This window comes from Ovis aries, chromosome 4 (assembly GCF_016772045.2).
Source record: "Ovis aries strain OAR_USU_Benz2616 breed Rambouillet chromosome 4, ARS-UI_Ramb_v3.0, whole genome shotgun sequence".
Classification (NCBI taxonomy): Eukaryota; Metazoa; Chordata; class Mammalia; order Artiodactyla; family Bovidae; genus Ovis; species Ovis aries.
In genome coordinates, this window is record NC_056057.1 from 51,989,645 (window position 1) to 52,016,116 (window position 26,472).

The 26,472-nt window shown below is 40.2% G+C and overlaps 1 protein-coding gene across 1 annotated transcript in view; it reads left to right on the forward strand.

Moving 5' to 3' along the window:
• The window catches only part of CTTNBP2 (cortactin binding protein 2), a 172,562-nt gene that overhangs the window by 958 nt on the left and 145,132 nt on the right, over window positions 1–26,472 (forward strand). The window contains 1 exon segment of the mRNA NM_001195311.1: window positions 12,865–12,972. Coding sequence (NP_001182240.1) covers window positions 12,865–12,972 — 108 coding nt within the window.

Consider the following 26,472-nt stretch of genomic DNA (forward strand, 5'->3'; position numbering starts at 1 on the left):
TACCCAGTGCACAGAGGCTCAACGGTTAGTTTCCAGCCCCTACCTTGGGGGAAGGCCAGTCGCACAATACCTGCGTGAAAATGTTTTGGGGGTTTGGGAAACAGCTCGGGAGGAGCTGCAAGGATCTGCAAAGAAACGCAGCTCTGGGAGCGTCTTCCAACCTTGGCGGGATCCCATGAGCCAAGCGTGGACGCCCTGGCGTTTTTCCCACCCGTGACCTGACCAGTGTCGGTGAAGGAGTAGCCCCTGGAGGGCATGGCCAGGTGTGAACATCCAGGGCTGCTTTAACTTCCTACCCCTCTGTTTGGAGGTATGGCTTTCTGGAGAGGTGAAGGGGAGATGTGGAGGAAAGCTGCTTGGCCGTGTGAAGAGCTGAGCCTGGGAAGGAAAAAAGAAACAGGGAGAGAAGGAAACACTGAGGCGGAGGGCTGCTGTTTTCCACTTGTGAAACTGGCAAGTTTTGATTTGAAACTTTTAGGGAAATTGATGGCTCATTCTTTACGTAGAAAATGTCTTAAGATTTCATATGAAACCTACCTACTTGCGATGCAGGAGATCAGTTCCCCTGTGTAAGGTACTATAAAGAAGCTAGCTAGTAAGACAACAAACCTCTCTGAGAAGTTGAAATGATTGGGTACCTTCATCCCCAAGAGATGGGGAGGGGAGTGAAGGAAAAGAAAGAGGTGTGTTTCTTGTTTCCCAGAAAGGTTGAATTTGTTTGCTTAATTGACTTAAAATGGGTTTCTTTCTATACACTCAGTATTTTAATCATCAAATAATTAAACCAAACAAAAACAGCTGAGTTATGGTCAGTAGCTTCCTACTACCAAATAATAGCTACCAAATCATTTTATTTGGTAAGATTACAAACAGAGCTTTAGACACAAGCAGATTTTTGTGTTAGGAAGGTTAGTGTTCCCTTTCTGCTGTTGAAATTTTCAGGAGTCTGATATTTTAACTGCTTAGAGGTGGAGGTTTGATCATTTCATCCTGGTGGATTAGAATAGCCACGAAAAACCTGTGAAAGTGAAACTCCTTTGTTATTTCCATAGACTCCTATAGAGTTCTGAGGAGATGCAGTAAGAATTCTTAATCTAATATTTTAAAAAATGTTTGGTATTTAGTGAAATTTCAATGATGGCTTCATATGTGGTAAACTGGACATTTATCTTTGAAGTAACGTACAATCTGCCTATAGCTGCCTCTTGATCTGTAGACTGATTTTTTAATTAAAGAAAAGTTAGATTAAAGAATATTTGTCATTATAATTGCCTCTAGTCTAATGATTAAAATTTAAAGGTATGATTATGCATTTTAGGTTTATGGCAACTGAGGACTTAATTATTTTAGTGGATAATTCTTTTTTGAATTTTTGAAAGTTATTTCAAGTCGGTTTATATATTATGCATTTTACATGTATATTTGGCAGTAATGAGCCAACAGAGACCCAAAGCGGTAGGCTATTTTTGAAAGTGAATGTTTTCATTAAGTTTTGACTATTTAGATTGTTGCTTAGAGACAAGTTTAATTTATAGTTTTCAGCTTAATATGATTTTCAGTGGAGTGTTTTAAATTTAGTTGTGGTCCTTGATCTTAGCTGTTTAAATCCAAACAGCTGAATGCATCCAAAGTATAAGGCTAAGGTAACAACTACATTTTTCAGTAGATCATATTAATAGTGTTTGCTGTGAACCATGCTGGAGACCTGGATTATTTTCAGCATCTTAGCCAAATGTGATGTCTCTTCGACTATGTTACTATTTCTACTTTGAAACTAACTCCTAATGGATAAGGCAGCATGGAAAGCAGAAATCTTCCTGCCTTTAATTGTCACCGAAGAATTTAAAAGGAAAACACAGATCTTTTTAGAGCTATGTTTGGGAACTGGACCAATATTCTTGTTCTTCTAGGCTTTTCTGGAGCAGTTAATATACCAAGTTTTGTTGTCATGGTGATAGTGACAAGAAAAAACTTGGACAATTATTTTGTTAAGAATGCACAATAGTGATGTTAAACAAATTAACAGCTAGCACCTTGAAAGTTGTGTTCCCAGGTGACAATATTGAATGCAAACCCAATAGAACTTTTTAAAGCCAATTTTGCTAAGCTTTCTTTAAAAATTATTGTTATGTGGCAGCTACAGAGTTTTGAGAATCTCAAGATAATTTAGGTAACAGATTTTCTGGATTTAACACACATTACCAAACACATACAGAGATGGAGATATTGTAACATCTTTCCTGTTCTAAAGTAAAGCATTGCAGTGGTAGAAACTTACAGGCACCAGGGAATCAAATCCAAGACCATGGGGTCATGAGAGGCACACAAAAAAAACAAAACTGCAGCAAGAACCTGGGGAGAGTCACAGGGAGGATTCCTGGTGGAAAGATCTGGAAGCATTCCACAGGATGGAGGACTTGGACAGGAAGACTGCAGGTAGCAGTGTGCGAGTATGACTGGTTTCCGGGATTCCTTGAGAGGAGGCCTGGGACAAAGATGAGCATAGAGGTTTCAGTCTCAACTATGTGCTTTAGAAAAACTGCTTAGAAGTTGGAAAAAATGTACGAAAATATTGCCCAAGTAAGAATATACGTGATTTTATCAGGATGCTGCTTTGTTTCTTCTTGAAAAGTTTGTATATTTCTATTTGCATCTGTTTTATGGACTTCATTATTGTTGTTGTCATCATTGTTATATTTCTCACAGGAGTAACTTAGTTAAGAGAAAAATATTTGTCCTCTTCTATGATTGAATCCATGCCTAGATTCCCACTTGGTCTTATCCTCCTGTGCTTCACATAACTTTATGAAGTGAGAAATGTTTCACAGGCTTAGTACTTAGCCATATACAGATATCTGCTGTTGATCATACGGACAGCAAGGCGCTCACTGGGAGAGAGCAGCCTCCTTCCTCAGGAAGAGCAGTGTGGATTTTGTTTGTGAAAGCAGAGGTTTCTTAGTACGGTTCCAGGCACATGGTAGATTGTTGCTGTTGTTCAGTCGCTCATTTTTGTCTCTGTGACCCTATGGACTGAAGCACACCAGGCTTCTCTGTCCTTCACTGCCTCCTGGAGCTTGCTCAGACGCATGTCCATTGAGTCGGTGATGCCATCCAACCATCTCATCCTGTCATCCCCTTCTCATCCTGCCTTCAATCTTTCCCAGCATCAGTGTCTTTTCCAATGAGTTGGCTCTTAGCATCAGGTGGCCAAAGTATTAGAACTTCAGCATCAGTCCTTCCGATGAATGAATATTCAGGGTTGAGAATCTCAAGGTAATTAAGGTGACAGATTTTCTGGATTTAACTTTAGGATTGACTGGTTTGATCTCCCTGCTCCCCACGGGATCCTCAAGAGTCTTCTCCAGCACCACAGTTTGAAAGCATCAGTTCTTCAGCACTCAGCATTCTTTATGGTCCAACTCTCACATCCGTACATGACTACATGGTACATGATAGATATTCCACCAATATTTGTTGAATAAAGAAAGTGAACATTCATCAAGAGCCTGGGTCATAATCCTTAATGTTGATAGGCTAACTAGAAATCTTACTTCATGTGTTACCAGATTGTAATGAAGCCGTTGGCCTGTGATTTGTGTAATTATAGATGTTATAGATCTCTTCTTTCTTCTTCCTCTGATTCTTGTGGTTGTTGGTTTTCATTTTATATTTTTCCCTTCTAAACTGCTTTTCTCAATGATATTTCAGCTGCTTTACAGATTTTTTTTAAATTAAATTTCCAACATGGTTAGTTTTCCCTTTAGATTTTCCCTCATCAGAACAATGATTGAGGCTGGGGATGTGGTGGTGGAGGGATGGAAACTGCACCCCTCCGTTGCTGAATTCTTCTAATAATAGAGTCAAGGCCAAATCACCCACTAGGGTGTGTGGAGGGGGAGGATGGTTGAGAAGGGGTCAAGAGAGATGCTGGAAAGCTTGGAAACAGGAAGAGGGAGCAGAAGGAAAGACTGAGCAGGAAGGACATTTGGAATTGTCTGCAGATGTCCACAAGTGTGGGACTAGAATTCAGATTTGAATGTGCCCAGGAAGGATGATGCCAGTTTCTCTCCCTTCTTCTCCTGCATACTTGACCACCTAAGCACATCTGAGCATTGCTTTAGAAGGCAGCTTTTCTTTGAATACACTTGGTTGTATTCTCTGTTGGAGCTCCTTTGCAGGACTTATATTATGTGGAAAAGTAAACTTGTCTTTGATGATTAGGTAAAGAAATGGAGAACAGTTACAAGAGAGATGATGATGATGGCATTGATAGCAGAGGATTTTTAAAATTTTACTTTGTTAAAATAACTTACACAAAAATAACAGCATCATAGTATTAATGCTGTGCACAGTGTGGTCCCATCCATGTATAAATCTCAATTTTAGAAAATTGGGGCTTCCTTGGTGACACTAGTGGTAAAGAACCCACCTGCCAATGCAGGAGGAAAAAAATTGTTCTCTTGAAATAAATTATTAATGAATAACCAAATATGTTGAACATGAATTTAAAATGTTATTATAGTAAGTGCAGTGGAGCCAAGTTAACATTGCTACCTGGAATGGATACTTGTTTGCAAATGATTTGATTCTGGCATTTTTATGAATCATTGAAAAGGCAACAAGGTGATGCCAAAGGCCCGAGTTTTTCTACAGAAGGGCTTTGTAACTGCAAGACAGTTCATTTAGTTGTCCGTGTCTTAGCTCTTCACTTGAAAATCAGCGTGCTGACATTTGCCACCTACAGATAATCAAAGTGATAGTCTTCCATGCATTCTAAGCTTCTTAAAGAACAGGTACTGGATCTGCATGCCAGCTCCCATGTGAAAATGATCCATGTCCCATGTGAGGTGTTGTTAATATTGAAAAGAAATGAGTTACGATGGAAATAGATGTTTGTTTTATCTGAGATGTGGCCCTTCTTTTCCAGAGTTAAAATGGAGGTTAGAGGAATTGTGAAAGGGGAAGAAGGGAAGGGAGGTAACTGTCCTTAATTATGAAATGCTGCCGCCCCTGGCTGAGCCGTATTTGTGCTTTTCATTCCCCTTTTCTCCTACTTGAAATTAATTACATCCATTACCAGGTTTCCTTCCTGACAGTCTGTTTACTTGTTCTTTTTACTTCCTTCTAATACATGGAGTTGCTTGTCTTGCGTGGCAGACCGACCCCCGGCGGCATGGTTGATTTGAGGTGCATGGCCATGGAGAGCTGAGGCCAAGTTCTCAGCATGTGGCTTTAAAGGCGCATGCCAAGTTGCCCTACTTTAGGTTACTGTAAATGATTTTTGAAAAATGATTGAAAATGACCTGTTACTTAGTTGCCCTTAGAGTGGGCCATCACGTTGTGTCTTAGCAAGATTGGTGTATCTGTTAACATGTCATTTTACATGATTTGTGTTTTTATACTGAGCAAAAGAGGCATTTTCATACCCAAAGTGGGAGGCATGTGTGTTAGGTAAAATCATTCAAAGATGTAATTGCTCTTGCTGTCCTGACACATTTAGTAGAGGTGAGAAAATGGAGAGTTAATATGGATAAGTAAGTATAAAACAGTGAAGACACACAGGAAGCAGAGCATGATTACTTGTCAATAAACTAACAGAACAGACTCTTAAGACTGAATTGAGAGTGAGAGACTTCTGAGTCTGAAAAGACCTAAGGAAGGGAGCTTTGAGCTATGTCCTGAAGAAAATGGGATTCAGGTCAATTAGAGGAGAGAGGAGAACCAGGAAGAACAAGATCAGAAGTGTGCAGCTCTGGTCAGGAATACTCTTACCTCCCTATAGAAAGAAATCAGAAGAAAAAATCTCAAAGCAAGACATGACTGCAGAGGTACAGGTTTAGACCATGAACATATGTACTTCTCATCATGAAAATCCTTATAATTGGCTACACATTTTAAAAAGAGTGTAAATATTCTTTGTACCTGGATTTAATTTTTCCATGTTAATGATAGTTTTCAAATTTTGCTTTTTCTCCTTGAAGTCTCAATATGAGTTTCATTGCTTTCCTCTTCTTTACAGCCTTTTACATTCATTCCCAAAGCATGAATCTTGCTTACACAAAAAGTTCTAAATGCATTATTAATTATTAGTGAAAGTGAAGGTCACTCAGTCGTGCCTGACTCTTTGCAAGCCCATGGACTATACAGTCCATGGAATTCTCCAGGCCAGAATACTGGAGTAGGTAGTCTTTCCCTTCTCCAGGGGATCTCCCCAACTCAGGGATCAAACCCAGGTCTCCCGCATTGCAGGCAGATTCTTTACCAGCTGAGCCACAAGGGAAGCCCACTATTAAACTGGGAGGAAAACATATTTCTGTACTTTCTAAGCAAAGAGGTAAAAATCAATTTTTCTTCAAATATTTCCCAAAGGCTTCAGGGAATGACCTAAATTTCCTCAGCCCAATAATCCAGTTACTCTGATGGTATGTGAAATGAGGACATTTGGGGGCTGGAAGAGATTTCGGAGATCACTTAGTACAGCTTTCTCATTTTACTGCTGAGAAACCTGAGATCCAAAGAGATGAGGTAACGTTCTTTCAATCCATCTGCTTTCTCTGACACCCCTCCTCCCTCCCTTGTAAATTCATTGATCAAATGTAGGCACAACCCACTAGATTTGAATTGGAGATGCTCTTGGTGTCTGAGAAGAGCCAGAGTGCATGTCTTGCTTTGTATCTGGTCACCAGATTATCACCATGAAGTGAAAATCCCTCAGTTGTGTCTGACTTTTTGTGACCCCGAGGACTTTACAGTCCATGGAATTTTCCAGGCCAGAATACTGGAGTGGGTCGCCTTTCCCTTCTCCAGGGGGTCTTCAAGCTGATGCATATGGGCAAAGATCTGAGGGGTACTTCTGCCACTGCAGCTCATAATCATAGCTTCTAAAGGTTCTTTTGGTACCTATCAGTGTGCTGACCCCATTAATTCCTAAGGAGACTTCTGGCCCCTTTGTGGCTCAGTGGGTTGAGAATCTGCCTGCAGTGCAAGAGACGCAGGAGCTGCAGATTCCACCCCCATCCCTGGGTTGGGAAGAGCCCCTGGAGAAGGGAGTGGCAACCCACTCCAGTCTCCAAAAGCCTGGAGACTCCCCATGGACAGAGGAGCCTGGCGAGTTACAGTCCAATGGGTCGTAAAGAGTAGGACACGACTGAAGGACCAAGTTTGAATTTCCTGTGTAAACAAAGTATGTAAGATTTTTTCTTTCAGGAAGAGTGTGGGAAGAGTGGTAGTGGAGGAAACTTGGTATTGGCCAGTGTTCAGTTCTGGCAGTTTAAGATGACAGCTCGGCCAGCTTCTATTTTGTCACGTTTCTCCTTTTTCCTCGGAAGCTTGTAGGAGAATATTCAGGAGAACGCTGTCCTACACCCGCCCCAGATAAAGTGCTGCAGACTTTTGTGTTGAGCAGTGACAGTCTGAGGTTGTGTCTCCTTTTCCATGTACACATGTCCCAAAGAAAGCTTTCAATCTGATGACCAGGCTCAGGTTTGGTTTAGGCCGCCTGTGCCGGATTTTCTAAACTAGGTGTTAAGAAGAGCTTTTCCTAGAGTCCTTTTTTCTGGCAAACATCAAACATGGTAGGCAGGAGAGTGCCCTGTGGAGCTGAAATTTACCAGATTTTTTTCTTCCTTTTCTGTCTGAGTGCCTTGCTGTCATGAAAAAGAAAATGAGATTTGAATTTTCCCTGTTAATTAGGAAAAGCTATTGCAGTGGTAATAAAGTTTAGTCTCTGAACATGTCTGCTCTGGTTTTTGGGTGGCAGGGGTATGGGTATCATATTTGCTTAGGGACCTTTATGTAGATCCTAATTTTTTTGTGTGAGTGTGGCATTTATATCTATCCTGTCTTGTATCTTCTTTTGAAAATTAGGTTTTCAAGTTAGTCTTTTCAAATATTACATGATTTATCACAAAAAAATAGTAAAGAGGATGAAAGGAAACTTTTGTAGGTGATAGATCTGTTTGTGGCATAGATTCTGAGGAAGGTTTCATGGGTGTTTACTTACCTTCAAACTCATCAAATTGTATATGTTAAATATGTACAGCAGTTTTTATGTCAGTCACCCCTCAAAGTAGTTTAAAGTACAATTTTAAATGATCATTTTACTCTTAAACCAAGAGACTTCAATAATTGCTTTTTCTGTATCTAAGTACTTTTGTACTATAAACGTGTCAGATCAGATAAATGACACTTCGTATGAGACAGTAATAGAGTTTTTAATGAGTTTTTTTTTTTGGTTCTGGGCTTTATTTTTCTAAAAATACCAAAATTCTTTGAATTTATTTGTGAAATACCCAGTCTAAGACCTATGACATAATTGCATATACTTTCTTTTACTCTTAGTTTGCCAGTTTAGAAGGTGAAAACATCAAGTATTGGAGAGTGACCATTTGGAAATATGCTCATATATCTTTATTGTTGAAGGCCACAAATTAGAAGTACCTTCACTCAAGGGCTTTCCTGGTGGTGCAGAGGCTAAAAGCATCTGCCTGCAATGTGGGAGACCTGGGTTCAATCCCTGGGTCGGAAAGATCCCCTGGAGAAGGAAATGGCAACCCACTCCAGTATTCTTGCCTGGAGAATCCCATGGATGGAGGAGCTTGGTGGGCTATAGTCCACAGGTCGCAAAGGGTCGGACACGACTGAGTGACTTCACTTTCAGTTTGGAAGCAAGGGTGAGAGGTAGAGGACAGAGAAGCAGGCAAATAGATGCACTATGCTTAAAATAATGCATCACTTAATAAATTAAGACAGATTATTTTTTAACATTCTCTGTAACATTTATTGTTGAGCAAGAATCCTTGTAACATTGTTTTTTAAATGATTTTTCCTTTTTATCGATGGTAATACATTAAAAAGAATAGACGTGTTGGTTGCAGGTCACATGTTGCAGTGTTGATGATGATGGAACCAGGGCAAGCTCTTCTGACTCTAATGTGAATCAAATCATGGCAAAGTCTTTCATAATTTATTAGTTTTTAAAGTAGAGTGCTTTGCTTATGAAGCTTTGGGGAAACAACGACAATAAAATATACAATTAATTAAAATCTTTAGAACCACCAGGAGCATTAATAAAACATTACCCTCTAAAGCACATAAGAATTGCAGCTTACTTTCCCATCTCAGTGGGAAAAACCGGGATAAACGAGTCTGTCTCTCATATAGTCAATAAACTGAGTTTATTGGACTTGGGCTGGTAGATTTTCAAAGAAATAGGCTCCTAGCCAATATCCCACTCCTCCCTTTTAAAACATTTGGGAGCTCTCAACTTTAGTAATAATAACAGTCACCTGCCTTTATTTAGCACTTTACTGATGCATTCTTTTTTTAAATTGAAGTTTAATTTCTACTGTATAGCGAAGTGATTCTGTTACACACCCACCCACACACACACACACCCACCCACACACACCCACACCCCCCCCACACACACCCACACACCCCCACACACCCCCACACACCCCCACCTCCTTGCAACCCCATGGACTGTAACTTGCCAGGCTCCTCTGTCCATGGGGATTCTCCAGGTTGCTATTCCCTCCTCCAGGGGATCTTCCTGCCTGACCCAGGGATTGAACCCAGGTCTTCTGCATTGCAGGCAAATTCTTTACCATCTGAGTCACCAGGGAAGCCCCTGTGTGTGTGTGTGTGTGTGTGTGTGTGTGCGCACAATATGTAGGCATATTGTATGCATATGTATACAATCTTTTTTATATTCTTTTCTATTGTACTTTTCATAGGATATTGAATAGAGTTCTCTCTGCTATACGGTAGGACCTTGTAGTTTATCTATTCTGTATGTAATAGTTTACATCTGCTAATCCCAAACTCCCACTGCATCTTTCCCCGACCCATTCTCTCTTGGCAACCTCAAAGTCTGTTTTGTAAGCCCTGGATCTCTTTCTGTCTTGTAGATAGGTTCATTTGTGTCACATTTCAGATTCCACGTATAGGTGATCTCATATGGTGTTTGTCTTTCTCTCAGTATGACTGACCTCACTTAGTATGATGATCTGGTTGCATCCATGTTGCTGCAGATGGTACTATTTCATTCTGTTCCATGGCTGAGTAGCATTCCATTGTATACGTATGCACCATGTCGTCTTTATCTGTTCAGCTGTCGATGGACATTTAGGTTGCTTCCGTGTCTCAGCTATTGTGCTGCTGTGAATGTGGGGGTGCGTGTCACTGATACATTGCTGTTTAATCCTCATAAGAACTTTGTGGGATAGATGCTGGGATTTCTGTTACACCCACAAGAAAACAGACTCAGATAAGTTACAGAATGCTTCTCCAAATGTAGCCCATGGACCAAAACACCAGCAGTAGCAGGAGCACATAGAAAGGCAAATTCACAGCCCCACCTCAGACTTTGTGAATCACACGTCAAGGATAAAGCCCAGCAGCCTGTGTTAACAAAGTCTCCAGGTGATTCTTTTGCTTGAATTTTGAGAATAACTGGGTTATAAAGCTTAAGTGACTCCACTAAGTAATGGGAGCAGAATTTGAGCTCTAATATATTGGATTTTATTTTTCTCAGTGAACATCTCTAAGTTAATCTTCCAAGCAGAGGTCACCCAGAACTACCCATCCTGTAGGCTTGCTACAGGTTTTCTCTTTTTCCCACCTTAGCCCCTACCTTTCCAAATAACTGCTTTGTTGAATGTATGTGCAAAAAGAAACAATTTTAAGAGTACGATCCTTTAAAAATCTTATTCAGAGAACCAGTTAGCTCTGGTCTCTGTTTCCCTTTATACCACCATTATCTCCTTCCAGAAGGTTCTTTTGCAACTGGGAAGTTACCAGTTCTGGTCATACCTGTTTGTAAGTCCCTGGAGTCATTTATAGGCTTTGCTGTGTTTACTTGTTTGTCATCACAATGATAGTATGGTGCCAGATACACAGTTGCTAAACTGGTTCTCATTGGCTTATTAATAGAACAGCACTGTTTCCGTCTCTAGAATGTTGGCACCATGCTGGCAAAGGGTGCAGGCAAGACGCAGTGCTTGGTTGCTGTTTTGCCGTTTTCCTGGTTGTGTGATCTGGGTGCATCATCTGACTCCTGAGTTGCGGTGTTCTAATTTGAAAAATAGAGGGGATGATAGAGATCTGACAGGTTAGATCTGTTCCTTCACGAGTTCTTTGGATGGTGACTGGGTTTGTCAAATGAGTCATGACGGGAAGGAGCAGTAGGCTGCATGTTTGGAGGGCGCTGGGGCTGTGGACTTACCCAGGCCCAGCGGTCAGCATGCTAACCCGTCCTCTTTCAGCTTCGTCTGTGAGATAGCTGTCAGGAGACCTGCTTGGAAAAGCTGTTGTGAGGAAAGAGGGCAGAATTGGCAACAAAAGAATGAGAAGCCGTGGTGTGTCAGTGGGATGCAGTCATCAAGGAAGGATGGTAGAGAAGGGCACGGGGCTGCATGGGCAGTGGGTGAGGGTCATGACCCCCCACGACCATGGTGCCATCGCTTTCTGGGATAACTAGTCTCTGGAAGAAGACTCACTCACTTCAGCCTCAGCTCCCTATAAAGCTGGCCTTACAGAATGGCAGGAAGTCAAAAGCATTGTGGAAGAAAGCATTTGATAACCATATAGCGGGGCCTTCAGAAACACCTAACCAGCAGCCCAGATGACTCCATGAGGTGGCAGGCCTGGCCTCTTAAAATCATATTGCCTGCATGCATGAGTGTGTGTGTGTGTGTGTGTGTGTGTGTGTGAGAACATGTGTGGTTGTGGAGGTAGCAAAGAGCATGTTCCTTCTAAAGGGGCAGCTGCTACTTGACTCGGTGACTTATTCCCCTGTGGGAATGTGAATCTGGGGTTACCCGGTCATCTGAGTTTGGAGAAGCCAGTGATCTGGATTTTTTGGTGACATCTTGAGATTTTCTTAGCGCTGACTGGAGAAAATAAAGTGCTTTGTGGCCCAAATAACACACATCTGTGGGCCAGATTTGGCTGTAGGCTGCTAGCTGGTGGCCTCTGCAGCAGAGTGTTCTATAAACATGACCTGTTATTATTGGATGTCCTGGAATTTATAATAACCTCCCAGGAGCCTTTATGTTGGGGCCCTTCTAGGAATACAGTCATGCTTTCTTTGTTACCCTCGTAACTTCTCCCCAACACAGACTGGGCCTGTTTTGATATAGACTCCAGGGACTTTAAATTTGTGTGGTATAATTTGAAGAGATCCTGAAGCCAGGTGGGCAGTCAGGCTGGGAACATAGATCTCATTAGTGGAGAGACGTGGAATATTGTCTGTGTGGTTTTTACCTCTCCTCATAAAAAGTGAAAGTGTTAGTCACTCAGTTATAGCCCACCAGGCTCCTCCGTCCATGGAATTCTCCAGGCAAGAGTATTGGAGTGGGTAACCATTCATTTTGCCTGGAAAATCCCATGGACAGAAGAGCCTGGTGGGCCGCAGTCCATGGGTTCGCTAAGAGTCGGACACGACTGAGCGACTTCACTTTCACTTTTCACTTTCATGCATTGGAGAAGGAAATGGCAACCCACTCCAGTGTTCTTGCCTGGAGAATCCCAGGGACAGGGGAGCTTGGTGGGCTTCCATCTATGGGGTCACACACAGTCGGACACGACTGAAGCGACTTAGCAACAGCAGCAGCAGCAGCCATTCATTTTTCCAGGGGATCTTCCTGACTCAGGGCTTAAACCCAGCTCTTCCTACATTGCAGGCAAATTCTTTACTGTCTGAGCTGCCAGGGAAACTCCTTCTTGTAGAAGGTCAGAACCTACATTGTCTGCTGCTGAATGGGTCCCCAGTGTCCCCTGGGTTTGTTGAGCCATTGGGATAAATGTGACCCATTGCATATCTTTATGAATCTTTTTCACTTTTTAAAATTTGTGTTACAGAAAAAAGAGTTTGATGTGGATACCCTCAGTAAATCAGAGCTTCGGATGCTCCTCAGTGTGATGGAAGGGGAGCTGGAGGCCAGAGACCTCGTCATCGAGGCCCTGCGGGTAAGAACCTTCTAGGGCTGAGTCCCATTTCTGTGTCACTTTCTTTTCTCAGATGGCCAATAGCAAAGCTGCTGCTTCTTAATTTTTGAGTCATGTGGCTTTAAAATGTTACATCAGGTTAAAACGTGCCCCTCCTTCCGAATACCAACCCATAACCTTGATAAGCCCTAACAAACCCTCAGGTCAGATGGACATTGAAAGAGAGAGTGATTCCAAACTGTCTGATTTGAGGAACTTGAGAATCAAAACTCTGTAGCTTCTGAAATTGTTTTATATTTCACATATTTCTTTGATTAAAAACATAAGTTCTCAGGAAATTGGTAGCTTGGTACCCTACATGTATATGAGGCCAGTGAGAAAAAATTAAGCGAATCATTTATAAAAGAAATTGCTGGTAGTAGAGGGTTTTTTCTTCCTATATAAGCTATAAATGATTTCTTATTTTCAGAAACTCTTGAGTTAAAAACTAAATCGTGGCAGATTCATGTTGATGTATGGCAAAACCAATACAGTATTGTAAAGTAAAATTAAAAAAAATCTTTATATATATATATATATATATGTATCTTTAAATAGTTTTATTACTTTTTTCATCTGATCTTATAGTAATTTTTAACTTTTCATAATTTGCAAAGAATTATCTTCCAATATGTTGGAATACCTCAACAAAGTATTGTTTTCTTAAGAAATATGTTTTTAAACTTTCTTGATGTAGAATTTTCTAATTGGTTACTCCCCAGATTAGGTTTGTAAGCCAAACTTGAGGGGTTTTTTTTTTTCTGCTTTATATTTAATACTTTGTATGTAAGCAGGTGTTTCCTGATTCTTGGTCATTTAATCAAGAGGGATATATTTATTATACAGGAAGTATGGATGTATTTTTTTTCACCAGGAGATAGTTCCTTAAACTTTGTCTTAGGGAGTTTAACATGTGAAACTTTGTGGAATATATAAGCAGTGTTCCCCCATGTGGGTGCTAATATGGTGGGAAAAGAGGTAAGAGAGGTGAATGGTTAGACGTAGTGGAGGTGGTGCATGTGCTGAGAATCCAGTTGTGTGGGGAAAGGGGCAGTAGTTCCTGAAGTAATAACTTAAGTCATTTTCACAGCCTGGGAACTGCTTTTCTGGGGATAATAATGATTCTTCAATCTGATGACAGAGAATGATGGTCTCAGAAGAAAATGGATTGTGGTTATAGCAACTTCATGCCAGTGATGAGTTGAGGGTGTTGATTTTTGAATGATAAGATTTGCTAAGTAAACCTGTGCACAGTTCGGTAGTGAGAGGTTTCCGTCTTGTTCCACATTTGGAACATTTGCATTGTTTTGTTGTTTGTTGTTCACTCACTGAGTCACATCCAACTCTTTGCAACCCTGTGGACTGCAGCACGTCAGGCTTCCCTGTCCTTCACCATCTCCCAGAGTTTGCTCAAACTCATGTTGGTTGAGTCAGTGATGCAATGCAACCATCTCGTCCTATGTCGTCCCCTTCTCCTCCTGCCTTCAGTCTTTCCCAGCATCAGGGTCTTTTCCAGTGAGTCAGCTCTTCGCATCAGGTGGCCAAAGGATTGGAGCTTCAGCATCAGTCCTTCCAGTGACTATTCAGGGTTGATTTCATTTAGGATCGACTGGGTTGATCTCCTTGCAGTCCAAGGGACTCTCAGGAGTCTTACATTGTTTGCCAGTGTGTATTTTCTTGAATGAACTTTGTGGGAGAAATGCTAAGGCAGTTCACCACTCAAGACTGTGACTTTCAACCCAAGGAGAGAAGAAGGTAGCAGTCACCTGTAAGACCAGTTGTGCAGCTTCTTGAGACCAAAGGGATGTGAAGGCTTCAGTTCTCCCTTAGATACTTCTCTCTCCCTCTCTTGTGCTCTTTCAATCATGTCTGACTCTTCTATGACCCCACGGATGGTAGCCCACTAGGCTCCTCTGCCCATGGGATTTCCCAGGCAAGAATACTGGAGTGGGTTGCTGTTTCCTCCTCCATGGGATATTCTTGACCCAGGGATTTGAATATGTGTCCCCTGCATTGCAGGCAGGTTCTTTACTACTGAGCCAACAGGGAAGCCCCCTGTCCCTCTCTGTTTACCTGTAAAAGTCATCAGCACCGAGGCATTTCCCTCTGCTTACACCCATGTTGGAGTGTTTAGTGGAGTTTGTGTTTTTATGTGTCACCTTAGCAACCACATGTTTTTTATCTCTTTAACTTAATTGCAATGCTTTCAAACTCGTGCAGAGGTAGAGGCTTGTTAATGATCAGGGTTTGCCGAACTGTAAGTTTTTCATAGAATCAGCTTGCTGGAGCTGCAAGGAGCCTTAGATGGTATTCTAGGTCAGGGTTTGCATATCTAGGAGACCCAGTTTTTCATTTTTCATGAAATACTTTGTATTCCCCTTTCACTATGTCGCAATGAAATGTATTCTAAATTGCATATATAAGTAGGCTATGTTAAAAATAGCCAATCAGTTCAGTTCAGTTCACTTGCTCAGTCGTGTCTGACTCTTCGCGACCCCATGAATCGCAGCACGCCAGGCCTGCCTGTCCGTCACCAACTCCCAGAGTTCACTCAAACTCACGTCCGTCGAGTCAGTGATGCCCTCCAGCCATCTCATCCTCTGTCATCCCCTTCTCCTCCTGCCCCCAATCCCTCCTAGGATCAGAGTCTTTTCCAATGAGTCAACTTTTCGCATGAGGTGGCCAAAGTACTGGAGTTTCAGCTTTAGCATCATTCCCTCCAAAGAAATCCCAGGGCTGATCTCCTTCAGGATGGACTGGTTGGATCTCCTTGCAGTCCAAGGGACTCTTGAGAGTCTTCTCCAACACCACTGTTCAAAAGCATCAATTCTTCAGCGCTCAGCTTTCTTCATAATCCAACTCTCACATCCATACATGACTACTGGAAAAACCATAGCCTTGACTAGATGGACCTTTGTTGGCAATGCATTGCCCTAATTGTGATATAAAGTGACAGAGAAGTAATTTATTATAAAATATAATTCATTTCCATATATAACTGCTGCATGACTATATTGGAAGACAAGATAAATTAGATGGGTGTTCCCACCTATTCTCATGACATTGCCATGAGCACAGTCATTGCAAAAGAATCCTGATCCAGGCTTGCCATGTCACTGACTGGGATACAGGGAACAGATTTGCCATGGGTAAAGTGATTTCACTGAAATAGTGAATGACTCTTAGTAAAGTTCCAAATTAAAACACACATTTACATGGGAGTTGACCATGAATAATTTAGTGTTTATTAAAGCTGAATTAAAACAGCTTGTTTATGTGTGGAAAGAAGATCCTCTGTTGGCTCAGAGAGTCATCCTGAAGGTTCTAGTGAAAGGAGTGAACAGAGGGAAAGTTGTGGGGGACTTGGGACAGCTCCTGGATATGTGGCAGGCCCCTAGCCCTGCTTCCTAAGTGCCACTCACTGTGACGCTGTTTTCACCTATTTCAAGAATGCTTCTTGGGTACTAGTCTGTAGAGCGCCACCAGTCTCTCTCATATATAGACTCACAAAAAGGAAGTCCAAGGAAATTGTGACTTACTTCAGGTTGAAAACGTGGCATGCTTAAACTTGGTGTGTTTGGAAATTCTTAAGGTTTTTTGTCACTTTTTAAAATTGAAAATCATGATTGATTTGTGTAGATGATTGCATTTCTAGGAGTAGGTAATAATGTCATTTTCACATACCTGTTGTAGACTCACTCTGGTGATTTACTGATTGGCTATTCCCTTGGGGATTTTTGTTAGAGCTGGTGAAACTAGTGAAATATTTACTTGGGTCCAGGTGTGTCCTTTAGTTACCTTTTCTTTTAATAGCAGAGTATAAGTTAGTGACTGGCTAATGCCCCAGAAAGAAACTGGGAAGGAGAAAGAAAGTGAAACTTTCATTTTGTAAGAAATTTATTCCTAAATAAAAAGTCAGAATCTACTCAGTAAGTATTCAGTTGGGAGAAATACATTTTGTTTAAAGATAAAGTCAAAAGTAATTTCTTTGAGAATAGTGAAGATCTTTGAATTTAATATATAAATTGTGATTTTTTTTTAAGGTAGAAGTTGCCTAATTTGTACTCTGAACTTTAAGATTTAGAAATGATTCTGTTGTGAGGCATTAAAATTCTTTAGAATTTAACAAATGTTAAAAAGGTATTTCAGACCAAACTGTTTTATTTTACCTTTTTAATCATGTTATCCTGATGGCTCTGGATAAGTTATGGTCAAGTTAGATATGGTCAGGATATGGTCAAGTTATAAGATATGGTCAAGTTACCATAAAAGTTGCATAAATCATTGAATTAATAGCCTTAGACTTGTTAGGGAAATCCATAAATACAATTTGGGGAAAAAGATGTTAGGAAATCGCAGTATATATTTTGATACTTTTACTGTTTTCATATGTTTAAGGTAAAAATATTTTTCAATAAGCTTATGGCTTTATAACATGTAATATTCAACACATTAATTTTTATTGGGGGAAATTATGTTTTAAAAAGCAGTATCAATGGAAAATCTGAATTGCATAAAGCTGCTTAACTGAAATGTTATAATTTCATCACATAAGAAATACTTTGTTTCTCAATGATTTCCCTCTCATTCACATAAAGTAGAAATAAATCATTGAATAAATATATTCAGTATCAAATCAAGTCTAAAGGAAAATACTTTGAATTTTAATAAAGAAGGGTGCTCAGCAAGAAGCGTTTGTATTTTCTGAAAACTAAGATAGACACAGAGCCTTTTGAATAAAGTTTAATTGAATATTCAACATTTGAATCTACAGCTTAGTCCATAAATCATTGTTTCAATGCTCAGTGTTTAGTTTTTGAAATCCTCTAGCCCTCACTTCATTTTCCCTGTTGCTGCTGGTATTTTTACCAGCGTCTTAGTCAAAGGGGAGACAAACGCAGGGAGAAGAAAATGCTGCAGTTACAAAATTTGAAGAGTGAAAATTGTCTTGTGTGTGTGTTAGCCTGCTATCATCAGCATGTGTGTGTCAGTCTCTTAGTGGTGTCCAGCTCTTTGCAGTCCCATGGACTGTATCTAGCCAGGCTCCTCTGTCCATAGAATTCTCCAGGCAAGAAGACTGGAGTGGGTTGCCATTCCCTTCTCCAGGGAATCTTCCCAACCCAGGGATCAAACCTGGGTCTCCTGCCATTGCAGGCAGATTGTTTACCATCTGAGCCACCAGGGAAGTATGTTTATGTAAATATCATATCATTGAAACAATGAATTCCTTGGGCAGGAACCTCCAGATTTGCCTTCTTTTTCCACTTAGTTTGGATACATGAGAATTAACAATATTAACAGACAGAGCAGATCTTCCTCTTAATCTATAGTCGCTATAGAGTAACCACATCATCCAGATTTTCAGGTATTACTTGCACTGAAACTTTAAAAATTAGCCAGTTTAACATTTCCTTGGATAGAAAGCATTTGTAGCCCTTAGATCATAGTGGATATTAAATTATAGAATTGACTTGTGCAGGCTGCTGCCACAAAGGGACCTAAAGTATAATCGATGAAGTAAGTGGTTCATTTCTCAACTACAATTCTGCAGATGAATGATCTCTACTGGAGAGACAGCTTTATGCCAGGGAGTCATTCAACCACCCAGGTGATTTCTAGCCTACTGCTCTCCTTAGGGAATTAGCTTCCTCTGTATAGTTGAAATTTGGGCAGTGCCATCTCCACATCCCAACCTATAGCAAGGGGTGGGGTCAAGAGAGGAGATGAACAAGCAGCTTCCTCTAAGCAGTGCACACACGTGCATTAGCGAGAACTTTTGTGGACACAGGTAGCTGCATAGGACACCGGAAAATGGCGCTGGCTGGCTACTTGCTAGTGCTAGGGAGGAAGGGAGAAGGTTAGATGGCCTCTAACTACCAAATACAGGCTTCCCATGTGGTTCAGTGGCAAAGAATCCACCTGCCAATACAGTAGGCATGGGTTCGATCCCTGGGTCTGTAAGAACCCCTGGAAGAGGGCATGGCAACCCACTCCAGTATTATTGCTGGGAAAATCCCAAGGACAGAGGAGCCTGGTGGGCTATAGTCCATAGGGTTGCAAAGAGTCAGGCACACTGACACAGTGCAACAACCCAACACAGAGCGTTATCTTGATTTAATGTTACATATTCAGTGTCCTGGGGTACAGTACAAGAAGATCCTTCTCTTTCTACTTCCCTCTGTAAATATTTGTTGAGTGCCTACTTTGTATAATTGTGAACCGAGTATCAGTGGAGCTTTATTACAATACCAAGATTGTGTTCATTCAGAGAATTCTTATATCTTGAGTTTATATAGTTCTGAGTAGTGTCATTTCGGCCGGAGTTATACTTTTCTTGGATTGTGACTCAGTATATATTTTGTCTAGAATATATCCCTTTTTGAAAAGCTGGTCTTTCCATTGAGTTAAAAACTCAGTTAAAAAGCAGTTGTAATGGTTTTGCTCTGAAGCAGATTTTTTCCACCTCAGCATAACTGACATTTGGGATCAGGTGATGGGGATGGGGGTTGCAGGAAGGAAGCTGTCTTCTGCACTCTAGGATGCTTCGTAGCCTCCCTGGCCTCTAGATGCCAGCAACACCTCCCTAGTTATGACAGACAAGAAGGTCTCCAAGTCACCCCTCCTTGGGAAACACTGCTGTAAACTAAAACTGGTTAAGGAAATGCCACTTTCAAAACTATATTTGCTAAAATAAATGTAAGAACTTTAATGATTCAAATATATTTTGTTATGATACAGGGATTTTCCTGGGAGAGATTTTTTTTTCTCAAAGCTAAATATTAATCTGAAAACGTCCATTTTAACAAATCTCATGACTCTCAAAACATACCAGATACTTTAAATTGCATTATAGTTTCTTAGGCAGAACTTCAATGTTTTATTTTTAAAATTCAAAAAACCTTAATGGCCATCTGGTTCAGTGCTGGGATCTTTACATAGAACAAAGTCAGTCTTTTTAAATAAAATGAAAGCGTTAAATGGAATAATGTTGCCACTCCTTTTGAAAGCAGCTACGCATATACTACAGAGTATTGTGAGGGTTGTCCTCAAATGACATGTCTGCGAAATAATGATAAAAGAACAACATTCTGGTTTCAGCTAAGTAAAACATACAGCCTTTTGTATTTCAGAATTCTCCTGTGATTGCAGGCAATTGATTGACCAAAACGTACTCTTTTTTGTGCTGTTTATTTTAATTAACAAGTGAATTTGCTGAGCAGAGCTGAATTCATGAGACATGAATTGTTTCCTTCCCTGTGTGTGGAGATAACGCCTTTTCTTCTATGTTTAGAAAAAGGAAGCAAGTTGACCAGATGTGCTTTTTTCTGCAAGCAAATGAATTTTCATAATATGTAATAGCTGATGATTTTTAAGTAGCATTGTATTTGGTTTAGTAGGGCAAACAAGAAATACCAATTTTGATTCTTCTGAGAGACTTTATTTTCCCTGATGAACAGTTACTATTAGTGAAAGAAAAAAAAAAATAGAAGACTATGAGGCAAAATACTGCTTTTTTTATACTAGGGGTAGGAGATGAGATACAAACTATTAGGTATAAAATAAGCTATAAGGATAGCTTGTACAACACGACAGGGAATATATCATTATTTTATAATGACTATAAATGGAGTATAACCTTAAGAAATTGTGAATCACTATATTGTATACTTGCAACTTACAGTATATTTTAAAGCAACTGTACATCAAAAAAATTATATGAGTGGAATCATATGGTAAAAAAAAGAAGGTAAAGATGCCATGAAAGCAAAGTGTTTTATCACTACCATTTATTAAGCAACTGAAGTCACTTGAGTAACATTTTCTTGCTGATTATTAATAAATTAGCAGGATATTGTGAGAACAAGCTAAAGAGGAAGTTTCCTAGGTCAATAATGTACCATCTGATCCACACTGTGTACAGGATAGACTCAAGGTTACAAATGGTATGAAACCAAGAGTGTGTTTTTGTACACTTCAAAGGTTATCATAATGTGTGGAACTGTCAGTTGAATTAACAGTTCGTTTTTAGAACTAGCTCCTTGAAATCTGAAAATAAAGGGTCTTCCCTGGAGGCAGTCTGATAACATTTCGGCCATCTCATCTTAACCCTCAGTGGCTAAACTACAAGTCGTGGATTCTTGTGGGAATTTGCTTTGCCTCCTACATGACTAATTCTGTCTTGATTGTAAGAAGGAAGAACAAGGGTCTAAAACAGTACTCAAAACTTTGCTCTCCTTCTCTTTGATTCTGGTTATTTGGGGAAGAAAAATGAAGAGGTTTCAGGTTCTGTCATTCAGTTTTCTGAGTCAAAAAATAAACTGTTGTTGAACAAATAAGGAAAGGCTGTGTCCCATATTTCTATGTACTTGGACAGGGTGCGGGAAGATGAGATCCAGCATCCGATCCTTAAATGGATGCTTATTGTCTTCAGGCTTGTCCTGGGCTTCCAGGGTGGCGGACAAGGGGATATGATTTCTTTTTCATGAGTCTCATATTTTTTTATTAATTTTTTATTGGAGTACAGCTGCTTTCTTCCTCAAGGATCTTAGGGTCTAGTGAGAGAGATTGACATTAAACCAATGAACACAGTGTCTAAGTACAAATGATGATTATGAAAGAAAGGACAGACTGTTAGGAGAGAGGTGAAGGGTTGCTTATATTGGGTCGGGAGAGGCTTCTCTGAAGAAGTGACACTCCCTGAGACTTGCAGAGGTAGTGGGAGTCCAGTTGCAAGGACAGTGTTCAGGCAAAGGGAGCAGCGCGTGTAAAGGCCTTTGGAGAGGACGGAGACTGACAGGTGATGGGACCTGCGGGAGCTCAGAGAGCAGGAGAAAATGGCACAAGGTCAGATGCAGATCCAGGCTGAGGCCCGACCACGCTGGAGGGCGAGGGTTGTAGAAAGCCTGGATGTCATCCTGGGTCAGGTAGTCAGCTGTTGGTTTGTTTAAGCTTGAGAATGCCGGTGAATTGATGTGCTGTGAAAGGCATCTTTTTGGCAAATGCAACATTATCATGCATTCTATTTTTGCATAAATTTTAATTTATTAAATGTAAATATTTAATGTAACTATTTTCAGCTTGTCACCATTTTCAAGGGAAAAAATGACAAAAAACACCCTAACTGCTAGGCAGACAAAAGTCTGCAGGAGAGCCGTAGTAAAGGCAGGCTGTCAGAGCGGTTGTCTAAGAAATGTGGACACCTCAGATGCTGACAATTATTGCCCTTTAAGAGGGCGTGGAAAATGTGCTTCCTCATTAACTTTTGTCACTTAGGAATGAACAGTGTTTTTCTTCAAACCGTTGAGATGAGCTGATTACGGTTTTTAGTTAAGGGCTTGTGCACCTAAAATAAGATTGATAAGGTAAATTCCCCACTTGAAATTTTTTGAAAGGCAAAATTCTATCTTCACTTGCATTTTTTCCAATCCAGTTCCCCTCCATTCATGAATTTTGCTAAAAGACCTCTTTCATGGCATAAGAGTCCTATAAATTTCTAAAGACCTATCTGTTATAAAATCAAATTCCTTTTCAACTTTTTCACGTAGGGTTGGGTGAAATAGCAAAAGATTGCTTCACACATACTAAAGGTGACCTGGCAAGAATGTGAAATACATTTCAACGTGGTCAGAATTTGTTCTGCTCTAGGACATCTATGTTGGCCTGTTTTAAGTGGACCATTAACAGGGCTTATGCTCACATGATTATCCCTTACAAAAATAAAATGCTAGAGCTGAAAAGCCCTCCAGCAGCCCAGAACCCTTTTCATGACATTCTTCCATGGAAAACAGACCATGAACAGTCTTCTCTCAGTGTAGGCACTGCACTAGGCACCTTACCTGTAGTAAAGTGGAGTTGCATCTCCTATGGGCATTAGGCTTGAATGGCTGAAATATTGCCAATAGTAAACCCATGGGAAGTCTTACCTTACCAGTAAAGTACATCGGACATGGCTGTGTATACACACAGCATAGGCTGCTTCTCTCCAAGTTAGAAGGAAAGGGCCACCTGTGTGCTGCTCTCTGGGTACTGCAGCTCTCCTGCTTTTATGAAAGACTTTAATTCCCGGGTAAATGGGGTTGGACGGATGATTTCATAGCACGTCTCTTTAGCCTTAATACACAGTTGTAGGTTTGTTCGAATTGTAAGGATTAAACAAGATAATATGCTGGCGAAGGATCTGGCACAGAGTAGGTGCTTGAAAAAATTATTTGCATTTGAATCTCAGTCTGTGTTGGTAGAAAGATTTTTCCCTACCCTTTCTCCTTCTCCTCACACTTTGGAAGTTATAGGACAGATCTTGGTCACCTGCTTCCTGTCTCATAAAGTAGGCATTGCTTTTTATTTCTTAGGATAGAATTCTGACTCCTGAAGTCAGACTTTGCTAGATGAAAACTAAAGCTAATCTAGGCTACTAATTTATCCTCACAGCAAGCCTAAGGCAGGCAGAAAAATAAGCAGTAGTAGGAAATCAGGTGGGTATTTTGAACGATCATACCACAGGCTGAAAGGAGCTGGAGTCAGCATCGTTTCTGGGGGCTCTGTGGGGGCCACATGGGTCCTGAGTGGAGAGGGGTGACTTGGCAAGTGTTGTCCAGACAATGTTTGCTAAAGTGGAATTACCCCCCACCGCCCCCCCACCAGCACCCCTCCACCACCACCCCCACCCCTCCACCACCACCTCCCCGCCACCACCCCCACCCCCACCTCCCCACCCCCACCCCTCCACCACTACCACCCCACCACCACCACCACTCCTCCACCACCACCACCAAAAGAGGGCTTAGGAATTTTGAAAACTTCTGAACTCTTTTGGGAATAGGATAATACATGTTGTTAATTATTTTAAAAAGTCACTTTCTAAGTGTGTAGGAATGGTGTGATAACAGTTAGATCTATGAACTGTTATAAATACTTACCCTGCAGCTTGTCAGTCTGTTCTCCACATCTCCATATTTAGGCAGCATACTCTTTATGTTAAATCTTTGATTTTCAGTGACGTTGTTTTAAACTTGGCATGAATAATTGTTTACAACCGCCTCTGTTCCCAGCCATCTAAAAGTGAAGAGGAGGGAGGTGGTTCAGTCCTTTCAAACTAAACAATTTCTTTTCTACAACCTCCTTCCTTCACCCCATGATTGTGGTCTAGGCAGTAGGCAAACCAAAATCAAGAAAAGGGTTGATTCCATTTGACTCATTCTTCCAAGGAATCCTGAGGTTTGCTGCAGTTTCCAGCAGGCAAATTTGGAGCAGGATATGGAGATGGAATGGGACTTAACGTTATCGAATTTTTATTACATACCAGCATTTCACATATATTATCTCCTGTCATCTCTGTGAAATTGCTTGACCACTTTAGGAATGGTGAAACAGCCTCCAAGGAAAATAAGCCATCTTCTGTTTGACTCCTAACGTTGGCTCTCACCATATGCCTCTGCTTCAAAGACAGCATTAATGACACTATTCATTTTGCTAGAGCTGGATGTTGTCATTCATGGAACCGTTATTTTACTTTAAATGGTGTGAATTCCCAGAACATTCCCCACACACCTGTAGTTGATTGTAAATATCAAAAGCTGCACAGAAATTGAAACTACACAGAAATTATTGTTAGAAAGCCTCCTTTTAAATCACAGGCTGTTCCCTCCCAATTGACTGCAGGTAATTATAAACAGAAATAAATCTAGCAAGACTTCTAAGATCTTATTGACTGGCATTTATGATAAGTAGAAGAGCATCATTTTTTTTTTGAAATGTTTTCTTCTTCTCACTAATTATCACACCAAATACAGAAAAGTTCTGTAGTAAGGGTATTCTCATCTTCTGCCTGAGAACATTATGAAGCGTGTGTGAATGCCACGTGACCCAAGTTTAAGAAAATGATGGAGATTTCTGAAACAGAGGAGGAGGCAGTAGCTAAGGAACTGCTGTTTCTGCCCTGATCATCTTCCCACATTTCAGTCATTGTTAAATCTGTCTCTGGTGGTTACATTTCACTTTTTGATATTTTTTTTCTGTATTTGATCAACTTGTTTTTCTTTTTTCATCTGCATTTGAGAAAATGGCAGGTGGTAATTGAGCCTTTAGATAGGAATTTAGTTTGGTTTCCATGAAAGGCTGTTATATTGATTTATTTGACTTATATAATCCTTTGATTTTTTTTCCAATTAATAGCAGTTGCAAGGAATTCATAAAGATGAAATTATATAGCCAGGTAATGATAGATTCACTCCCAGAGAGGAGTGTAATATTCTTAGTAACAAATATATTAAAATGCAGATATATCATTGGCCTTGTTAAAAAGTTCAGATTTCCTTTCACAAAGGCTAAGTCAATAGAATAGTAATTTTAGATTAGATTATTTTAAATAATCCCTAAAAATTAGAGATTGACAATGATTTTCTATTGCTTTGTCTTTCTCCATGAGTGACTGGGGCATAAACCTTTCATAGACACTCTGAAAAGTGTGTTGAGCTTCCTTCTATAGTGTCTTGACAAAATAATGAGACCTCACTGGTGAAATTCAGAAGAAACCTTCCATCATCTCTGCTTGGTTAGATCTACAGATTTTGTGCCTGTTTAGGGAATGGTAATACAATACGAATTTGGTTTAGAGGGATGGTAAGTTGGACAATCAATGGAAGAACTTCAGAAACCCTTAATAGGAATTGTTAATACATTCACTTCTTAATAAGTTTAAATGTCAAATAGTTGCCTATTGAGATTAACTGTAGGCTTTGAAATAGGAAAGGATATGATAAAAACAGTGTTTAAGGGACATTAAATGCTTTTAACCACTTTTGGAAGTAGATTGACAGAAAAAGGGAAAGAAGTTGATCTGAGGAAGCAATTACAATTGACATTTTTAAAAGTGTGGGTTCTGTAAAACTCTGATTTCTAGGTGATGGCTCTAAATGTAGGTGAAATGCCTCGTGAATTAAAGGGACTTGAATAGATGGAGAAGTGATAGTGAATATAAATAACTCTTCCAGCATAATAAAGCATCATTTTCTGACTTATGACAGCAACCAGTTATTGCTAAAGCAATTTCAGTGTCAGGGTATAAACCTTTTTTGTAAAAAGGATAGTGTGTTTGTGCCCCATGTGAATTCATACTTACGTAAGTAGGCATCAACTCTAGTTCTCCGACCAGCTTTTTTACTGCTAGTCATTCAGCCTTCACCCAGCAAATACTTACTGAGTATTTTCCATCATGCCTTGTTCTGGACAGTGGGAAGAGTGGAAACTAGCCAGTCCCTTCCTCAAGGGATTTATTGTTAGGAGAGGAAGTTAACCATAATTAACAAGTCACATTTGTGGTACATGAAGCAAAGGATAAATACTGGCCATTCAAATTAGGTACCATAACTGTTAGGTTTGAAGATCCATTTTAGAAGGTTATATGAAAATAGGGTCAAAATAAGAGTACTAACAACAGCAAAATAATAACATTTATAATATATTTAATGAAAAGGTAAATAACCA